Source organism: Benincasa hispida, chromosome 2 (genome assembly GCF_027475165.1).
Source record: "Benincasa hispida cultivar pf3 chromosome 2, pf3_genome.v1.1, whole genome shotgun sequence".
Lineage (NCBI taxonomy): Eukaryota > Viridiplantae > Streptophyta > Magnoliopsida > Cucurbitales > Cucurbitaceae > Benincasa > Benincasa hispida.
The window spans coordinates 11,026,129-11,048,082 of record NC_143479.1 but is presented as its reverse complement, the minus strand read 5'-3'; the positions used below and the strand labels follow the sequence as shown (position 1 = coordinate 11,048,082).

At 31.9% G+C, this 21,954-nt stretch overlaps 2 protein-coding genes across 3 annotated transcripts; one reads left to right on the top strand and one right to left on the bottom strand.

The window, feature by feature from the left end:
- The first annotated feature begins 7,889 nt into the window (after nt 1-7,889).
- On the top strand, nt 7,890-14,712 carry LOC120071150 (Copper amine oxidase family protein). 2 transcript variants are annotated; one of them, XM_039023247.2, is made up of 12 exons: nt 7,890-8,654; nt 9,635-9,747; nt 9,880-10,185; nt 10,499-10,611; nt 10,724-11,054; nt 11,174-11,389; nt 11,494-11,730; nt 12,212-12,397; nt 12,913-13,053; nt 13,496-13,764; nt 14,133-14,214; nt 14,367-14,712. In XM_039023247.2, the coding sequence occupies exons 1-12, from the start codon at nt 8,408-8,410 to the stop codon at nt 14,499-14,501; spliced, it is 2,376 nt and encodes a 791-aa protein (XP_038879175.1). In that variant the 5' UTR covers nt 7,890-8,407; the 3' UTR covers nt 14,502-14,712. The 2 variants fall into 2 exon arrangements, with proteins under 2 accessions (XP_038879175.1, XP_038879176.1); XM_039023248.2 differs by lacking the exon at nt 7,890-8,654 and adding an exon at nt 8,946-9,513.
- Nucleotides 14,713-19,324: 4,612 nt separating this feature from the next.
- LOC120071446 (uncharacterized) lies at nt 19,325-20,949 on the bottom strand. Its single transcript, XM_039023740.2, has 3 exons — nt 20,736-20,949; nt 20,455-20,584; nt 19,325-20,363 (listed from the first exon to the last, which is right to left on the bottom strand). Exons 1-3 carry the CDS (start codon nt 20,866-20,868, stop codon nt 19,532-19,534), a joined length of 1,095 nt encoding a protein of 364 aa, XP_038879668.2. The 5' UTR covers nt 20,869-20,949; the 3' UTR covers nt 19,325-19,531.
- Nucleotides 20,950-21,954: the final 1,005 nt, after the last annotated feature.

Genomic DNA, 21,954 nt, shown 5'->3' with positions numbered 1-21,954 from the left:
TTCTTCAATTCATGAATTTAGCTTAATGCTTCACTCCAAGAGTCATAGACTACCACTTGATCTTCCCTACTATTCTCTTGGACTTTAGATTGAATTGTGGGATTCAAAATGAGCTTGAATTCCAAGAATTTAGAGAGGAAATTTTTCTGGTTTTCAACTAGAGAGAGAAAACCATTTTCTTCAGCAACTCCACTTATGAAAAACTAACTGCATGGCATGCATCTTAGCTGAAATATTCAGCTTTTATCAATTCCTTTCATGCAATCCAATTGCACAACAAATTGACAGCACCTACTTGAAAAAATTGGTGGATTTTGAGTGGGATTGTGCCAAAATTTGGAAAAACCTACTAATGGGTTTTCTAATTTCAATTTGAATTTGAATTTTCCTTTTATTTAAAACTAATTTTCAAAATTAAAAAATCAAGATATTAATTCTATAATTAATATCAATTAAAACCTTATTAATTGTATATATAATTAATTTCATATAAAATTAATTTTTAATAATTAAATAAACAATTTCATTAATTATATTAATTCAATATCATATGTTAAATTAATTAAACATCAATTCCACAATCATGAATTGTTAATATTTGAATCAAATTTAAATATTATCGAATTCTCCAATTTCGTTTAATTAAATGATTAAACGTGTGATTATATCATATATAATTACTGATTCCCTCAATTTGAATTTGAACGTTTCAAATTCTCTCATCACGTTATTTTAAGGTTTGATCCGTTTGTGAGCTAGTAGGGGATCTAATGGATCTACAGATCATGGGCTTCAATGATCCGAGATTGACTGACTAAATTTTTTAACCTAATTAACCAATATTTATTAACTATCGGGTCACTACACTAAAGCCTAGTAGTTGTACTCCCCTCATTGTAGATATATTTGTATCTGCTCAATATAACCATAATTAGTAAGTCAACCCTTCATAGGTTGTTCGTAATAACGACTCGATTAAAAGTTGTTTTACCCCCGAGATTACATCTTGTTCCTTAAGTCTCAATGATCCTTTAATGAACAATTGGTTTGTGATCCAATCACTAAATCGAGTCCCTCTCGGGTCAATAAAAGAGTGAGACCCCTTTTTCAAGATCCGGAGTCGGCATTTAGGGGAACAACCTCTCTACTATTCCTAAAAACAGGTAAATGTGAATTTCATCTTGCACCCTATGTCACCAGCTATTTACCCGGTCTTACTCCTGAAATGGGAGTCTTATTGAGCCAGCGCTGTTGAGCCAACCCTCACCCATGCAAATCTAAGGATAATCCTGAGTAAACAGGAGTTCATACTTAACTCAAAATTAAAGTCAAGTTACCTAGGTCATCACTTTCAAATAGTTAGTCTTAAACAATAAACAATGTTATAAAGTAAGAGTGACTTATTTCTTGGTCTGATCTTATACAAACGTTTGCATAGGAAGCCCACATTCCCATGTCTCCATATGAACGAATCAGGACCACTTCGTTTCACACTTTACAACAATTGTAACATCTACAAAGTGAGCCGCATCCGATAGTGTCCCCAGAATAAGGTACTTAGATTTATCTGTCTACTATAGACCACTTTGGCTATTTATTCAAACTCGATCTACTCATATGTCTCCACATAAAGTTCAAATACTCATAATAATCATGGATTTTAGTTTATCGTATTTAGGCTATTTTAAAATGATGAGCAATTCAAACATTCAATAATAACTTTATTGAATCTAACTTCAATACATCTATATTGATTAACAAAACAAGTTTATTGTTTACAAACCACGAGTTTTAGGACATAAAATCCAATAGTGCTACCATCTACTACTTGTTTCTTATCTTCCATAAAGATCACATCCTTGTTGATAATAACCTTGTTGGGATCCCACGGGCGATATCCCTTCACACCATTAGCATACCCCAAGAATAAATATTTTATGGATTTTGGATCCAACTTTGTAGTTTTTTGGGCATTGTACACCAAACTTCCAAATATATGAAGGTTCGAATAATCAGCCAGCTTGTCAGTCCACATCTGCATTGGTGTCTTCAACTCAATTGTAGTTGATGGAGCATGACTACATAACATGCGATATTGACTGCTTTCGCCTAGAAAGTTTTCTCTAAACTTACAGCTCCCAACATTGCTTTTGTTCTCTCTAGCATGGTTTTGTTCATCCACTCTGCCAATCCATTTTGTTGGGGAGTACAAGCAATAGTGAATTACCTTTTGATGCCTTCTTGATTGCAAAATTCCATAAGCTCGTTGCTTCTATATTCTCCTCCATTATCCGTCCGTAAACACTTAATCTTCTTACCAGATTGAAGTTCCACTTGCACTTTGAATACTTTGAGATTGAACACACATCTTCTTTCTTCTTGATGGGATACAGCCAACACCTTCTAAATTAATCATCTATAAAGGACATAAAGTACCTTGCTCCTCCCAGAGATATAACTAAAGGTTTCCATACAACATAATGAATCAATTCTAGGATCACTTTACTTCTAGAATTTGACGCGTTGAACTTTAATCTGTATTGCTTACTTGTAACACAATGCTCACAGAAGGGTAGAGATACCTTAGTGAGCCCTGCGAGTAGATTCTGCTCTGGAATCACTTCTAATCCTTTTTCAGACATGTGCTCAATTTTTTGATGCCACATCATCGAAAGATTTTGACTTGGACTACTTGAAGCAACTGATACTTCTCATTCTTGCAAAGTTTCTCCCTTTAACATGTAGAAGTTTGTATCCTTTTCTTCCCTTCATAAGTACTAGCGCACATTGAATCATCTTTATGATTCCCTTTTCAACTACAACCTTGCAATCAAGGTCATCAAGTTGACCTAATGAGAGCAAGTTCTTTTATAGGCCTTCTGCATGTCGCACTTGTTGAATTGTGTGAATTGTATTATCATGGAACTTTAATTTGATAGTTCCAATACCGACAATCTTCAAGGCATGATCATTACAGTTGAAGATAGATCCTCTGGAGGCAGGTTCATAATGATGGAACCATTCTCAATGAGAGGTCATGTTATAAGTGGCTCTTGAGTCGAAGAACCATACATCAACCATTCTTTTAAACCTTCTATAGTTGTCACTACTTCACAAGACAATGCACCACTTTTATTTAAGATGCTTGCTACATTTCCCTAAGGATTGGAATCTTTCTTGTTTATGTTCCAACATTCCTTCTTCAGATGTCCCTTCTTTCCAAAACTGTAGCACTTCATATTCTTCTTACTTCGTGATTTTGACATTCCTTGATTTCTGCTCCCACTTGAGCTACGTCCTGTTGATCTGCCTCTTGTCATGGCCAATGATTCTGCTTACTGTGAACTTACCAACTTATCTTCTTTGTTCTTGCGCCGATTTTCCTCTTTAACAGTTGCAATATCATCAAAGCTTAGATAGTCGATGAGAACATTATTTGTCAGATTGATGACAAGTTAATCATACAAATCAATAAAACTTTGAAGTGGAAGTTCAACATGTTCATTTGACTCTATTTTATAACCCATTGATGTGAGTTGAGAAAATAAAGTATTCAATGTATTCATGTGCTCCGTCATTAACAGGGATTCTGACATCCAAAGAGTATATAACTTCCTCTTAAGGAAAATCTTATTGTGAAGTGATTCGGCCTCATACAATTTTATGAGATGGTCCCAAATTTCCTTTGCGATTTTCTTCTCCTTAATGCTTGACAATACATTATCAGCTAATGCTAGATGAATGTTTGTCATAGCATTCTTGTCCATCTCGTTCCATTTGTTATCATCTGTGATCTCCGCGGGCCTCTCACTGATGGCTGCAAGGCGATTATTTTTTATCAAGAAAGCCTTCATCTTCAACTTCCACAACGAGAAATTAGTTTCGTTGAACTTCTCAATCTCGAATTTTGCCATCATTACTTCTATCACGAAATATAAACAATTCTCGATCGTGTCTTTTAATTCGGATGAAAATATCTTACTTAATTTATGATATGGAAGATCCACCTATTAGTGGCAACCACGGAGCATACGATAAGTAGATATCAACACACAAAATTAAACCAGGCTCTGATACCACTTGTAGAGAAAAGGGATTGTGATTGAATAAAGTAAAATCACAACTAAAGTAGATTGAGAATAATAATAATGAAGAAGAATAAAGGAGATAATAACACACAGTGATTTTACTTGGAAAGTCCCTAAATAAATTAGGGTAAAAACCACGGGCAAGGATAGAATAATTCCACTATATGAAAATAAGAGTTAAAAACTTTCTTTCTTATAGAGAAATACTAAGCTTTTTTACAATAAGAAACTCTCTCTATTTTATCTCATTCATTTGTTGCAGATTTTGGGATGGTTTAGCAACCAGGGGTCTTCACGTATTTATAGCCCAAAGAATCTTGGTCACCAAGCAAATCCAATGACTCCAAATTGTCCTTGATAAATGTAAATGATCCGATGGCTCAAATTGTTCTAGAAATATGTAAAAGATTTAATGACCATGAACTGATATTGGACAACGTGTAAGATCCAGTGGCTCAAAATTGTCTCCAAGAAACTTCTTAATAAGCTTCTTGAAAAATCTTGATAATTATGCAACATATTAAACACATATTTTTATTTTTGTTTTGTATCGTAAATACAAATGGAATCTAATTCATGTTCATCCTAAAATTTCAACATCACACAATAATCATCATTTTTTTCAAAGTCGAGGGATTAACATTGACATTTTAACCGTTCAAGAATTATATAGGGACTAAAATAGCAAATTAAATAATGAAATTATATTAATTTAAAAAGAAATTCAAACTAATAAAAACAAATATGTTATATAAATTCAAATTATATTAAATTAATCATAAACTAGTGAATAGTTGTAAGAGGAATTTTAAAACACTATATAAATTTATATAAATTTAAGACATTCTAAGGTTGAGATCTTATAAAACAAACATAGTTATTCAAGTATTTCCAGAAATATTCTTACAAAATAAACATAGTTATTTATGGATGTGTGATATCTACAATTTCAGGTATCTAAATATGCTCGTTATCTACATTTCAAAAAACAAATGGCCCAAAAATTTATAATTTTATATGTAATAGATCATTGATATATGCAAATTTTGTAAAATAAAAAAAAAAAATCTATTAAAGGTAGAATTGAAATTTAAAAGTTATTATACATCTAAGATAATTTTATATCTTTTATTTTATTAACTCAATTTTATATCTAGTAGATCAATTATCACTTTATTTTTATTTGTTATTTAATATATGAGGAACCTATTAGATATTAAATGGAAAGTTCAAAGACCTATTAAATATAAAATTAAAAATTTATTAATCTAAAATTTAAAAATTTTAAAGATTAAATAGGCACGTGACTAAATTTGTAATCTAAACTTTCTCTTTTTTGTTAATCTAAAATGTTTCCCAACCATAGTTTAATGATTTTTGTAAGTGGATAAAATTGTATTGGAATTTTTCCAAAAAGAAAAAAGAAAAGATTATTTTTTAAAAAGTTGAGGATGTTAAATTTAAACATATGGGTCAAAAAAGAACTAATACCTATTAACTTTAATTATGATCGATTGACTTTATTTAACTTTGCATTCAATTCCCTCTTTAATTATATTTTGTATTTTGATTTTGCCAAACGCTAAATAAAATTCAATAGTTCACAATTACTTCCTTAACTCACAAAATGATGCAGGTGTCGATCTATATATATATATATATATATATTGATTTTCAATTCCTTATTAGTCTATTTTCGGGATATTAATGTTTGAATTTGGTTCATATGGAACTTTTATGGTTAATAACATAAACAAATTATAAATAAAAGGGTAATAATTCAAATATCTTTTAGTAATTTTGAGCTTACTTCAATTGTTCAAGACACATTACGAACAAAAATGAAAGTGATTTAAATCTTCATCAGTAGAGAAAAAAAATAATTTTGTTAGCAACTTTCTTTTAAATAATATAAAATTAAATTTATATTTATCTATTAGCTCTTGACTAATTTAAGATGGTATTTGAGTTGATTTAGAAGGTTCTGTATTTAAATCTTTATACGTTATTTTCTCTCCAATTAATATTGATTTTCATTTGCTGCATCTTCCATATATTTCTGTCATTTGATAATGTTGCTTCCATAATTCTTGTTTTAGAAAATATTTTGATACTTTTTATTTGAAAAATTAAATTCAAACATTGAAAAGTACTGATTAACAAATATAGCCTGTAAATACTATAACATATATAAGTTATTTTGTATAATTAGTCATGTTGACACTAATTTCTATCATAATTAATCTTAAACAACATACCAAATGAAAAAAAAAAAAATAGTAATTCATAAGTTTATGGATCTCCCATCCATTATCATTATTATTATTTTAATTAATCGAGAGATTCATATATAAATAGAAAAATTTTAAAAATATTTATATTTTATAGCAATAATTTTCAATTTATCTTCGTAGAATGTCCCATTTTTAATTCGGATGGTTTGTTAGAAAAAAATGAATTTAAACTTACTTTTTTCTTTAATAAAAAGGTAGTTCAAACCTCTACATAGGTCAGGACTAAAGAAGATATTTGTAACATTTCATTATTGGGTTATTACAGTCTATTTTGGGTTATTTAGGCCTATAGTTTCCCAACTAATTAATTTTAATTGAAAAATAGATCAAATAGATAAAGTAAAGCATTTGCTATCTTAAAGGTGGAACTTTGATTTTCAACCCTACTTTTATTGACCCTATATATAAAATTTTTGATAAATTATATATCTAGTCTCTCAATTTTAAAAGCTATTGCGTAAATTTATTAACTAATAGGAAGTCATTTAATAAAGGTCATTTTTTTAAAAAAAAATTATCAATTTATTAGAATATGTTATAAGAACCAACTTTTCATACAAATATCTAATAGATTTACGTGTGTGTTTTTTTTAAAGACTTTAGCGAGTGCCGTATGAGCTACATCTATATCTCATCTACTACAAATATATTGTTATTAAATAAAATAATGTGAATGTTAACTAGCATATTTTGAATGAAAAATAAATTGAAAAATATTAGACAATGCAACTACATGGTTAAATTTTCAATTTTAATAATTGAGTCCTCAAACTTATATGATTGTTAAAATTGGGTCAAATTGGACATTCAAATTTACATAATTGTATAAATTCTAACGTTTGTATAAGTTTAAGGATTCAAATTTGGTCATTTATGGGTTCAATTTCTACAATTATTATAAGTCTGATGATCTAATTTTAACATTTGTAGAAGTTTAAGGACTCAATTTTTACGATTGAATTTGAAGGTATAATTGAAACTATCACCATAATTTTTATAATTTGTTTTACAAATATTTGTAAACGCTGACGGTTGTCAACTTTTTTTACTTTTAATTCGAAAAGAAAACCCAACTATTTGACAGCCAAGAAAAACAGAAAATTAAAAAAAAAATAGAAGCTTACCAATAATAATGACAATTAAAAAAATATCCCTCATGGTTGGGCACACCACAATAATTACATGAAAATAAAGGGTGATGGAGTGAGATAATGCCGAAATGGTGTCCTTATAATGCAAATAAAAAAGAATAAGTGTGTTATCAGAGTAAAAAGTAAAATATAGTTGTGGGACCAAAGGGCCCTAATGACGAAGCATTTTGTCTATTAGCAAAAGCAGAGGCCCCTATCAGCTATCACTTCTCCCCCTTCCAATTCGCACTACTTATCTTATATTATAGACTTGCCCCTATCAATCCTTTTATCAATTTTAAACTTTTAATGCGCATTATCATAATTATTGGTAAAATTAAATTTATAATTTCATTTTCATTTTCTTTGAAAAAAGGAAAAAGAAAAAAAAAAAAAAAGAAAAGAAAAAAGAAAAAAGAAAAAAGAAAAAAAGAAAAATGGTATGGAGAGGAGAACGCACGTGGTATCCGCCTGTCAAGGGCGCCTATAAATATGAGCCTTTCACCTTCATCCACTTCAGTAACAGTTTTTTTCATTTTTCTCTTTTTCCCCTTTTTCTCCTCTCTCGGATTCAGGTGCTCTAAATTGAGATTTTCTCCGTCTTTTGAGAGATCGTCTTGTTTCGTTTTGCTTGATCTGTTTCAAGGTGAAACCCTAGATTGGGGGAAAGGATCAGGATCAACTCCTTTTCTGTCGAATTTTTTTGTCATTTCATTTTCAGATTTTGTTGATTGTGGAGTGAAGAAGAGAGGCGGAGAGAAGAGAAAACTGTGTTTGTGTTTGTGGTGGCGGAGGAGGAAACAGACAAGGCAAGCGCCAGTGATCTTTGCTGTATGTCAGTGGATTGTGTTGAAACTTATTGTTGTGGAATTGGTAAGCTCAAGAATCCTTTGCAATGGCCCCAACTTCGAAAAAAGCGACGTTGTTTTCAACTGATGCTTGTTGTCATGCCGCTGCTGCCGGTTCCATTTCCGTTCCTCGAGAGGCTGCGCCTGTTGCTTCCGCCAATGTCGTCCAAGATTGGAATCTCACCACGAACGATCGCGCCGATGATCGCCGTACATCCAAGAATCTTGCCATCCCGTCGTTAGTTCGTGCTGTTGAACCGATTCCTGAACCTTCAACTAATGCTTCTTCTAAAGGCACTTTCCTTCTTCCCTCATCTTTTTTTTCCTCTTCCGTATCTCTCTCTTATCGATGACCTGGAATCTCGACATAAAGCTGTGCTTGATATTGACGTTCGATGACTTTGATCTATTTTATCGTTTTTTCCTTGGGGAACGAAATGCAGATTTTAATGAAATGTCTTTGTCGTTTTAAGCTCCGTAACATACATACATTTACTGCGGGTTTATCAAATTTCTGTCGGTATATGCATCGTTTGTTTTGTTATGTTATTATTGAATCATTTGGGGGTGAATTATAGAGTATGTGTATGAGATTTCCCATTATCTTTCTCTATGACTTGTAGCCTTTTGTTACCACTTACTACCTCATTATACATTGTTTAAAATGCGTTTCGATCTCTACCAGTCATGGGACCCGTCTGCTACTTTTCATAGATGGTTTTAGATTCACGGCTTTTTATGAAAGTCAATTATGCAGGCGCCATGTGGAAATAAGAATGGGTTGAGCAAGGGAAGATAAAGTTGGATTGGTGCAACCTGACATATTAGCACCCCTTTTGTTTAATCTTTTCTTTTTCAATTCCTCCCACCAAATTGTTCTCTAGAAGCTACTATTTATTTCCACCACTTCCTAGTGCTCCTACTTTTTTTTTTCCCTTTGCTCTTCTTGTTCATCTTATTTTGATTGATATATTACAATATAACTTACTGGATTTGTTCCTTAACCCTTGATTGTTCCCAGCTCCTTAATTTCTCCATTTTTAAGGACGGAGCTGGTTTGACTAATACGTGCACCCTATTTCTCTTTTCTGTTGATTTGTTGATCGAATTTCTATGCTCATATTTCATACATTGCTACTAATCTGAGTTAAAGGTATGGTAGATGGTTGATGTTATGTTAGTGTTTTTCATGAATCTAATCATGATTGATTTTATTAATGGAATATGTTTTGGTAGATGATTTCTCATGCATTGCTGTATATTTGGCTGTACAGGTGTTGTTCCTCCAATGTTGAGGGCACAATCAAGACATCCTCTGGATCCCCTATCAGCTGCTGAAATCTCTGTTGCAGTGGCTACCGTCAGGGCAGCTGGAGCCACGCCAGAGGTTGTTACTGGTGCTATGCAATCACTCTTTTTTTTTTTTTTTTTTTTTATTGCTATTGAATCTGGATAATTGTTTCAGGAATCTATGGTACAACGTGTTTGTGATTGTGATGAGCTATTTTCATTGTTTCAGGTCAGAGATAGCATGCGCTTTATTGAAGTGGTGCTACTGGAACCAGAAAAACATGTTGTTGCATTGGCAGATGCGTATTTTTTCCCTCCATTCCAACCATCTTTGCTTCCCAAAACTAAGGGAGGACCGGTTATTCCGACAAAGCTTCCACCAAGAAGGGCAAGGATTGTTGTTTACAATAAGAAATCAAACGAGACAAGCATATGGATCGTTGAGCTGTCAGAGGTTCATGCAGTAACCCGAGGTGGACATCACAGGGGAAAAGTTATTTCTTCTACAGTTGTTCCTGAGGTTCAGCCTCCCATGGTATGCTCTTGACTGCTGTTATTTACTGCACCGTGTTGTATTTTCACGATTGCTGTTTCCCTATCATGGGGAATTGTTGTTTCTTTGAAAAGCCCCAAATAAATCTTCACACTTTGCTGTGGTCACTTTATATTGAATGGAAAGTACTTGCAGTTTGCTGTGTCGCTGCATTGTTTGGGGTAAAAGAAAATTAGGATTACAAAATGAAGAATAAATTTAAATTACAAATAATAAAAAATGAAAAGTTTTTAATTACAAATGATATTGAGCGTCTAGAACATAAAACTAATTTGCTCTTTCCATTCAATTTTAGGATGCTGCTGAGTATGCGGAATGTGAAGCTATTGTCAAAGAATACCCTCCATTCATAGAGGCTATGAAGAAGAGGGGCATTGAAGATATGGATTTGGTTATGGTTGATCCTTGGTGAGTTATATCAGCAATCCAGTTCATTACTTGTGTTCACCAATCACTACGGATTATCAAGTTCTTCACCCTTTTTCCTTTCTCTAATTTGATTAATCTATCTTTGCTGCAGGTGTGTCGGTTATCACAGTGAAGTAGATGCTCCTGGTCAAAGACTTGCTAAACCTCTTATATTTTGTAGAACTGAGAGTGACTGCCCAATGGAAAATGGATATGCTCGCCCAGTTGAGGGCATACATGTCCTTGTTGATATGCAAAACATGGTGGTTATAGAATTTGAAGACCGAAAACTTGTTCCGCTACCTCCTGCGGATCCGTTGAGGAACTACACTTCAGGTGAAACAAGAGGTGGTGTTGATCGTAGTGATGTGAAGCCCTTACAAATAGTTCAGCCTGAAGGTCCAAGCTTTCGTGTCAATGGCTATTATGTAGAATGGCAAAAGGTGGATGTTATTGGATTTTTTTTCCTTTTAGAAAAGATTATTATTAACTTTTTAATAAACTTTTACTTGGTTCATAATTTGACTAAACTATTTTTTGGTCTTTTTTTTTCCTTTTCCAGTGGAATTTTCGAATTGGTTTCACTCCCAGAGAGGGTTTGGTTATATACTCTGTAGCTTATGTTGATGGAAGCAGAGGGCGAAGGCCTGTAGCACATCGACTAAGTTTTGTGGAAATGGTTGTCCCCTATGGAGATCCAAATGATCCACATTACAGGAAGAATGCTTTTGATGCAGGAGAGGATGGACTGGGCAAAAATGCACATTCTCTGAAGAAGGTTGAACATTTTTTTGCTCAACAGTCATATCATGTGATCAATAGCACTAGCCGTTTGTCTCCCTAATCCAGTCCTAATTAAATGTTAATATATCATTGTCACAGGGATGTGATTGTCTGGGTTACATCAAATATTTTGATGCTCATTTCACAAATTTCACTGGTGGTGTTGAAACAATTGAAAACTGTGTGTGCATGCATGAAGAGGACCATGGAATTCTGTGGAAGCATCAAGACTGGAGGACAGGATTGGCAGAAGTTAGAAGATCGAGGCGGCTGACTGTGTCCTTTATTTGTACTGTGGCTAATTATGAGTATGGATTCTTTTGGCACTTCTTTCAGGTAAGTCAAAGCATTCTTCTCTTTTGGATTGGTGGTGACCAAGTTTCTCACTAAAATTTCTTGAATAGCATTCTCGAATGGGATTGTGTAGATGTTTGGATAGATGACCTATAATATGCTGCTGATGACTATGAGATACAGAATCAGAAAACACCCCACACAATGTTGTTTTCGTGTTGAGTAAACCAAGGCCTTTTAGTTTTGGACATAAGAGCATCCCTGAGCAGTAAATAATTCTAATCTTCACCATTGGTCCATTACTTCAAAAATTTAAAACTTCTTGGGGCCTTCAACTTGCCAAATAGCATTCAAATGTATAAGAATTTTTCCTAGGAGAACTACTATATGTATAGGAATTCTGTTTGTGATTTCAGATGATAGGAAAACAGTATATTAAACAAAGTTTCTATAAGTCTTGATTTTTTTTCTCAACCAACTCACTCTTTAGTAGAGGTTTGCTGATATGTAAATGAGGTTGCAGGATGGAAAAATTGAAGCTGAAGTCAAATTAACTGGAATTCTCAGCCTAGGAGCTTTGCAACCTGGTGAATATCGAAAATATGGCACAATGATTGCACCAGGTTTATATGCACCAGTGCATCAACATTTCTTTGTTGCTCGGATGGACATGGCCGTTGATTGCAAGCCTGGTGAATCTTTCAATCAGGTACATCTTCAATCTTTTGGCCTCTTTTTTGGGTAGTTGAGGAATAATAAATTTGATTGGCAATTGGCTTGAGCTAACAGTTCACTGTGAACAATGAAGAGTGGAAGTTACTGATTGGTATGTAACTTCGTATCTTTTCCTCTCATGGCTTGGCAAATTACCAAAGAAGTATACCGATGTGCTCAATGGTAAAAAGGAATCCAATGGCTTTTACATTCAATCATCATTCAAGCCAGTGTCGAATTAGTTTTCTATCAAATAGTGTAGGATGAAATGATTACTTTCTGTTCCTAACTTGGTGAAGTTAAAAATACGAGGTTATGTCGTGTAATTTTACAAATGTACATACAAGTTACAAGGCATTTTTAGCTTATCATCGATATCGATGTGAAAAATTCTCAAGGGTAATTGCAGTAGTTTGCTTTTAATAACATACATGCCTGTACATAGTAGATTTCACTACATTGGTCATCATTCTTCTTGAATTAAAGCTTGCCATCTTAACATTCTCGTAGGTAGTTGAGGTGGATTTGAAAGTTGAAGGACCTGGGGAGAACAATGTCCACAACAATGCTTTTTACGCTGAAGAGACACTGCTGAAGTCGGAAATGCAAGCTATGCGTGATTGTAGTCCTTTATCTGCTCGCCACTGGATAGTAAGGAACCTTCTTACCCTGGGTCAATACTTCTAGGCTGTTTGAACTCAATTTCATAACTATTAATACTTTTGGGAATCAGGCATAAACAATATTATCTTTTCAATTATACATATTGTTCTTTCACTTAAGGATGAATATTTAATCTTCTAAACATCCTCTGATCTTTTGATTATTTTTCTTTTAACTGACACTTATCTACAGGTTTGTTCTCACCACATCTTTAAAATGTTTAAAGAACAAATATGTATGAAGATATAGATTTGTACTTGCCAGATGTAGTAACATTGATATACTAGTTTATTTAATTCTAAAGTTCTTTTTTGGTCGCTTTTGATTTGACTTACAAAATTATTAGAACATGATTTTCAATCTTTCTAACTTATTGTTGTGATTGTTATTGAGTAAATGGTAACGAACAAAATTGGCCCTTTCATTCCAGGTGCGAAATACTAGAACTGTAAATCGAACTGGGCAATTAACTGGCTACAAGCTATTGCCTGGTTCAAATTGCTTGCCATTAGCTGGTTCAGAGGCCAAGTTTCTTAGAAGAGCTTCTTTCTTGAAGCATAATCTTTGGGTGACTCAATATTCACGTGATGAGATGTTTCCAGGAGGGGAGTTTCCCAATCAGAATCCGCGTGTCGGTGAAGGATTATCTACATGGGTCAAGCAGGATCGACCGTTGGAAGAAACTGATATAGTCCTTTGGTTGGTTTCCTTCCTTCTGTTTGTACATTTGATATATATTAGCTCACCTGTTTATAGGATTTTTTGTGCAAGTTATTCCATGTGGCCCATCTTTGTTTTTTGCATTCCTAGGCTTATATATGCAAATTTTCACCTGCAAATCAATGTACGTCATGTGATATTCTCTGATTTGGTCAGGCTTTACATATTTGGTTGATGTTTAAGGGGCGGGCTCAGTTTTCAGTGGGAAGTTCAAAACCATTTGCTCTGTTTCTTTTCCCAAAAAGAAAATTTGTCTTTACCTCTTAAGCTTTATAGATTGTCAGATGCTTACAACATTTGCCTCTGCTCTGCTCTTTCGTAATCAGAAGTATTCTCTTTTATGGTAGGTATGTTTTTGGGATCACGCATGTTCCTCGTTTGGAAGACTGGCCTGTTATGCCTGTGGATCGCATCGGCTTTACACTCTTGGTACTCACTCTTATAATCTTTTTGATTTGTTTAGGAGACTTTATGACATGAATTTATTAATAGTGTTTTCTTTCTCTCGAGTATCAGTATAGCAGCATCATTATCATGATCTTAACTATATCCTCCTTTCTTGTAAATGTCTGTGGATGCAGCCTCACGGGTTCTTCAACTGTTCTCCTGCTGTTGATGTTCCACCCAGTGCTTGTGAATTAGATTCAAAAGACACCGACGCTAAAGAAAATGGGGTGGCAAAGCCAATTCAAACTCCCATTATCTCAAAGCTTTAAAAACTCTCCTGACTGCTCCTTTCATTGCTTTACAGAACAAACAAATTTCTCTTCTACCTTCGTTTCTCTTAGTCAACTGTGTGTTGCTTTTCCTTGTTAATATCACAAACAGCTCAACTTTTTCCTTTTTAGTTCTCTCTAGTAGAAGAACACTTAAACGTTATGAATGTGCATATTGTGAATCTTCACAGTAATCAATTTTTGTTTGGTAGCTTCTTCTTTTTCCTCTTTGTCATGGATTCTGTACATCCTTTTGTTTTCGTAGACATATATGGCAAGCAGGACGTTTGAACTTTCAATTTTGTAATCTTTGTTTTTTCAATGGCGGCAGGCAAAACATCCCTATTGTTATTTTCTGTGCTTCCATAAAACCATACAACGAATATCCTTGATAGATTGATATTGATGATTTTGTTGAATACATAAAATAGACTGTCCCTCCCTGTAAATTGCTTTTACTTTGATCTTCATGATTGTTCCAATAAAAGCATCCCACGGTTTCACATTCCCTTCACCCTTTGCTTTTCAATTAAAGTCAATGTTAATTAGGATGTTGCAACTTTTCTAGAACTTTGCCATTTAACTTTTTAATCCAATTAGTGAGAGCCGAGAGGGTGATTTGAAGTAGTAGTCACTTATCCATCATTATATTCATCTGCGTAATCAGTGGCTCCTTGATTCAAGAACCCTTGTGACGTGTTAGGAGAGGGTAAAACTTTAAAGTAATAAAATCTTCCCATTTTCATCATTCATGAAAGCTTAAATTAAATTTATAAAGTTGAATTCTGAATTGAAATAATAGATTAATTATATAATTTCTGTGAAACTTGAGAAATAAGAAGGGCAGAAAAAGCCGAAAGGCAGTAAAGGCTTTTTCTAAAAGTTAAAGGACACTATTTTAGTCACTGTCAAACTACAACACCCTCGTTTATTGGCTTTCCATTACTGACTCAAATTGAGGCATCTTATTGTCGGCACAGTCAATTTATCAAAAATAAAATAAAAATAAAAATACATTTTTTTTAAAATAAAAAATAAAAAAATGCATCCTCTCCAGAGGATGAATTTGACCAAAATGGCAGAGAAAGCCTTTTTGGTAGGAAAAATTAAAAGACTTGCCACTTTTTTTTCATCATTCCATTGAACGGGTATTCATTACTGCCACGTCGGTGTCTATACTTTTAATAAATTTTAAAATTAAAATTTTTAATTAAATTTGGCTAAATAATAATAGTAATTTTCATATAAAAAAAATATAATATGTTAATATGTTTTCAAATTTTAGTATAAAAATGGGTTGTTTTCGAATATAAGAGAATGAGTCCACTTATTAATAAATATAGCAAAATCTCACTATCAACGTCGATTCGTGTCTACTCTATCACTAGATGATGAAATTTCACTATATTTGAAAATATCTTCAACAGTTTTGTAATTTGAAATAATTACCCTATGAAATAGTAAAAAATAAAAATAAACAAGTAATAGAGACTAAATCTATTTATTTTAATTTTTTTAAAAATATAGGAAATAAAATTGGACATTTTAAAATATAAAAACTAAAATTGAATAAACTTCAAGTTTGAAGAAGTAGTATTTGTAATAAAAAATATCCATGAAAAATAGTAAGTAGAGAAGGGAAAGGGAGGGAAAATGAAGTATATGATTCTAATAGGTAAGAATTTTGGTGGTAAATTTATATTTAAGTTGACCTTAAAAAAAAAACATGAAAAAGGAGAAAAGAAAAAAGATGAATGATTCATATGACGTAGAAAAAGTGAATGTTAAATTTTGAAAGAGGGGGGGGGTCGGTTTGATTTGATTGGTTATTATTGAAACGAACAATAAGCAGTTCAATCTTGTCCAACCCAAATTTGTACCCTCCACCTTGCACTTTTTTTAGCTCTTTTCTTTTTTCTTTTTCTCTTCCATTTTTCCCTCTTTATTCAACGAATCACAACCCATCATACCATTTTACAAAATTTATTCCAATTAATCTATTTTTAATCCTTTTCAGCCTTTCAACATTAATCAGATAGGTCTGTTTCTAGTTTTTTTTTAATTCACGAAAATAACGTTTAATTTATATATTTTCAATTTTGTAATTACTTGGTCTTTATTATAAAAAGTAATTTTTAAAAAAAAAATTTTAGACATGTAGATGATAAATTGATTAAAGGTTAAATTTGTTAAGTTTAATTTTATAACCATTTCGTTTTTTGGTTTTTGGTTTTTTAAAATTAAGGCTATTTCTACACATTTTCTTACAATGATTTGTATTTTTTTTTATTACAAGAGTTGAACTTTTAGCTAAATTTCAAAAAGAAAAGTAAGTTTTTAAAAAGTACTTTTTTAGTTTTGAAATTTGGCTTGATTTTTGAAAATATTGATAAAAAGTATATAAGAAAGTAAGAAACTTAGGAATGAGAGGAGTGTTTGTAGGCTAAATTTTTTAAAAACTAAAAACCAAATGGTTACCAAATGAGGCATACGTTGTTATGGTCTCGTTTGGTAATCATTTAGTTTTTAGTTTTTGAAAATTAAGTCTATAAATACTCATTTCACATTTAAGTTTCTTGGTTTGTGATCTACTTTTTACCAATGTTTAAAAAAACTAAGCCAATTTTTGAAAGCTATAAATAGTAGATTTTAAAAAGTATATATTTTTTTAATTTGGCTAAGAATCCAACCTTTTTAGTTAAAAAAGATGGAAACCGTGGTGAGAAATTGAGAAGAAATATGTTTCATTTTAAAAAATTCAAAAATAAAAATTAAAAAAAGTTACCGAAATGGGCTACATAATCACACTTGACAATTAAATTTAATGAGATTTTCACAATAAAGATTAAGTTATTACCGATTTGAAAGTATAAAGACTGAATTACTACATATTAAAATTCAAGGATTAAATTATTACAAATTTTTAAGTATATTAATTAAATCATTACAAATCAAAGTCGAGGGATTAAATTGTTACTTGAAGGATAGGCAAGAAACCAAAGACGTTTTTAACCTAAAAATAAGTTATATTTCTTTATCAGCTTATACTATGAAAAGTGGTATAGAAATGTTTTTGGCTCATCATTTAAACTAGAATACAGAAATTGTCAACATTTACAAAAAGGCCATATATGATACAACAAAGGCCATGTATAAATTTGGTAAAGAAAATGATATTGTGTTAGCCTGAAATAAAGGAATGAATTATTGTAGAGTAATAAATAGGCATTGTTCTTATGAGTCCAACCACAAGTTTTTAATAACTGTGGTCCTCAAGGGTGACAACTTTGCTCCTTACAATCCTCAACTCACAAGTACTAAGCAACAATTTGGTAAAGAAAAGTTGAGCAATTGAGATGCATTTGATTTCTAAGCTAGAAAAACACAAGAATTTACGTGGAAAAACTCAAAATAAGGAAAAAAAAAATCCACAACGCCTACCAAAAAATAATCTACTATGTGAAAATTTATTACAATCATGCAAAATTTTCTCTTTGGTCCTAATTATAAAAACAGATTTTCTCAAAGCTTTTTTAACACCCACGTCTTTTTTTCACTTTCAAACGAGAGAATATAAATAAAGAGAATTTAACTGGAGTTTGTGTACCCAAGCTTCAAAAGGGGGTGTTTGGGACATTGAATTGGTTATTATAGTATATTAATTATAATAATATAAGGATTATAATAGTTTGTAGGTTATAATAGTTTTATGTTTGGGGTCCAACCTATTTTAGTATGGTAGGAAGACAGTAAGTAAGGGAAAGAAAGGACTTGTAGGAAATAGTAAACACTAGGAGCATCGAACATGGAGTGATATATAATAGCCCACTCCATCCACTTGAAGTTGAGAGCTCGAGCACCCCAAAATGTTTCTAAATGAGACAATTTGGAACCCAAATCATGGACTCCTTATATTAGTATTTGAAACCTATTATTTTCCTTTAACATTTTCAATATAGGACACCAAAACTCTATTGGTAGAATCATGGATATATATAAGTGAAGGACAAAAATATTCATTAATTTAAAATCATCCTGAGTAAAAGCAACAGTGAATAATATCATGTCATTATTGAAATACGTTAAGTTAAGTGGATGTATGTTGTCAAAAACAAGAAAAAAAACATAACATTTTGTAGTTTAGCTTAAACTTGGGAGCTCACAAAGAGAAGTAAAACAAAGTCTTCTCATTATCAAGAAAATCCTCAGAACAAGAATGAAAAAGCTTCTGGTCATCACTGCCATGGAAATTCTGGTTCTTGGTTGCAGCTTTTTGAACCAACTTTCACCCTTCATTTTCTTTCTCTCTCTCTTTACTTTTTTTTACTAAGTAGACTGTCTGCAGTGTACACAGAAAATCAAATTCAAAGGTACAGCAGAATCTCTTATCTCTCTCTCCAATAATGGATCATAACAATAAACCCAATCATTCTCAGTTTTACATCTCTTACAATCCCCTCATAAATTCATACCCAATTGACAACATTCCACTTTATTTTATATTAAACCCTTCAATTGGATAAGCTCATATCTTTCTTTGCCAGCAATTCATATATTCCATATATATATATATATATATATATTTTATTTATGAAACTAAAACAACCCCACTAATTTAAATTCTTCCAACATTTTACATAATATGATAATACAACAATATTTAAGTTTTCATTCACTCAATCACTGTCATTTCATTATTCTTGGAACAATTACAAGAAAAAAATAATAATAAAAGAGTGAAATGACATTGAAAATAATCAACCAACAAAAGAGAAAAAAGTAGTGGCTGTTTCTTTTGAAATCTGATTGGAAATGACAAATGATTAAGAAAAAGCAAATACCTTCATTTAATTTCTATGGGAAACCCTCTTTCACTATCAACAATCTGAGTGTTAATTAATTTTCTTCAAAGTGAAAACTGAAAATAAAAAACAGAACCCAAAGGAATTTCTTTCTTTCTTTCTTTTTTCTTTTTCCTTCACTCTTTTTTGGGATTAAAAAACAACCATATGGAGGAAGAAATTTACATTTCATATATGATGGAAGATGCCAAAACTTCCTGCTCTTTCATTTTCTGACATTGACATTAAAGGATAGCTTCCAAAAGTTGCTGAATTTATTTGATTTTGAATGATGTTTGTTTCTTCAACTGAACTTCCCTTGAATTCCAAGTTCTTCATTTGATTTGTTTGAAACTGTAACAAATTCTCAAGCTTGTTCTCAGATTCCCATGAAAATCCATTTCCATTGTTGGTCTCCCCTGGATTGTTCATATGATACCCTGAATAATTGCTCACTACTGAACTATTGCTTGAGCTTTCTTTCACTTCATTGATGAAAAAAGAGGTCAACCCAGATGCTGAATTCTCAGAAAAATCTGTTCTTGACATGTTCCCATGTTCAGAACTTGAATAACTTGGCATCCCAATACTTGAATTTGAATAGAAGAAGTTTTGGTCATATGATGATCTGATATTGGATTGGTATTGAGCTGCTGCAAATTGTGAATTGTTGTTGTAGTCACCATTCAAGAAGGAACTGAGAGGATCAAATTCAATCTTCTTAACAAAATGTTGTGATGAATCCTCTGTTTCTTTGTAGTAATGATTTGAATCTTCTGTGATATTTGAAATATTCCCGTGAAGAAGATGATGATGAGCCACTTCCATTCTTGGCTTCTCATTATTATAACTGTTCTTCTTCGCATCTCTCATGGCTTCCATATTATTATTGTCTTCCAATGGCTTATGAGTTGTTGGATCAATTCCTTGCTTCATCAGCTTCTTTTTCAAACATGAATTCCAAAAATTCTTAATCTCATTGTCTGTTCTTCCTGGTAATTGAGCTGCCATCTGAGCCCACCTACAAAAATTCCCACATCAAAATGTTTAAAAAAAAAAAAAAAACAGAGTATTGTGGTTTGTGAATTCACCAAATTCAAATTTAACTTCACCTGTTCCCCAAAACTTCATGGAGATTGATAATTAAATCCTCCTCTTGTTGTGAGAACATTCCTCTCTTCAAATCAGGTCTCAAGTAGTTTATCCATCTTAGCCTACAACTTTTCCCACATCTTTCCAAGCCTGCAACAATCAATCAAACAGTAAGAATATATATATATATATATATATATATTTAATTTTAAATATCAAATATGTTTTCTAAAGAGGGGTTTTAAATATAAGGCAAATTCTGTGTTTCTTCGTGGTTGGCTCCGACGAAACGACGACGTACCAGCAAGCTTTGGGACGGAGCTCCAACAGCCGACGCCAAAAGTAGTAATGTAATTGAAGAGCTTCTCATCTTCCTCAGGAGACCATAGACCTTTGCGGAGTTTAGGCTTCAAGCAACAAGAATTGCGTCCCATCAAAAAGCTAAAGAAAACAGAGGAATGCAGAATTTGATTTGGTTCAAGTAAAACAGGGGAGAGAGATAGAGTTAAGAAAGGGATGTGAATTGAAATGGAATTATATATATATATTATATTTTTTCTTTTTATTAATAATAATAATAATAATAATAATAAAAAGTTGGTTAAATCAGTGAACAGTAATCTCATCATCTATGGATTAAAAATCATACTTAGAGTTTAAGTTAGATGACTCATAACAGAAACAAAAAAGCAATCAAGTGGTTTTTACGCTATTTTCCTCTTACTTTTGCTCATTGTCACTTGGTTTCCTTTCTAAGACACCTTTTTCCATCTCTTATGTTTTGCTTTCAAAATTATTTCTTTATCAATTTACCCCAACTCTAATTAACCCTTAATCCTTCTCAATCTATTAATTATTCATCCTATCTCTCCATATTAATCGTATATCATATCTCTATCTATAGTAGATATGTCAATCTAAGCATAACTCTATTAGTTAATATACATTTTTTTTTTCAAATGTATTGAATTAATGCGTTGGATGGAGAAATAGAATCTATGATCTTGAGGTTGATAGTACAAATATTATGTCCATTGAGTTATACTCATTTTTGCAACTTTCAAAATTTTACCTAAACTACAATTTTTTTTTTGTTTTTTTGTTTTTTTTATAGTGTCACATCCATGAAGAGTAGATTACAATTTTTTTATCCATAGCTTAACATGTTCTAAAGAAATATAAACTTTTTCATGTAGTTTATTTTAATGTGGTAAAAAACGTAGTAATAATCTATATTCCATCTAAAAAGAAAATAGGGTAGTCTGGGTAATTGTGATAGGTTGTACTTTTAACGTAATAATTAAATGTATAACAACATTTTAAAAGAATTACAAATATAGTAAAATTCGTCAATGATAGACTCCTATTAATTATATGCTCTATCATTGATAGATTCCTATGAGCAATATAATCTATCAATGATAGACTTTGAGAGTTGACCTAAATTTTATTATATATGTAAATTTTTTTATGTTGTATTACATTTACAAATACTTCGAGTTTAATTGTTACATTTGCAA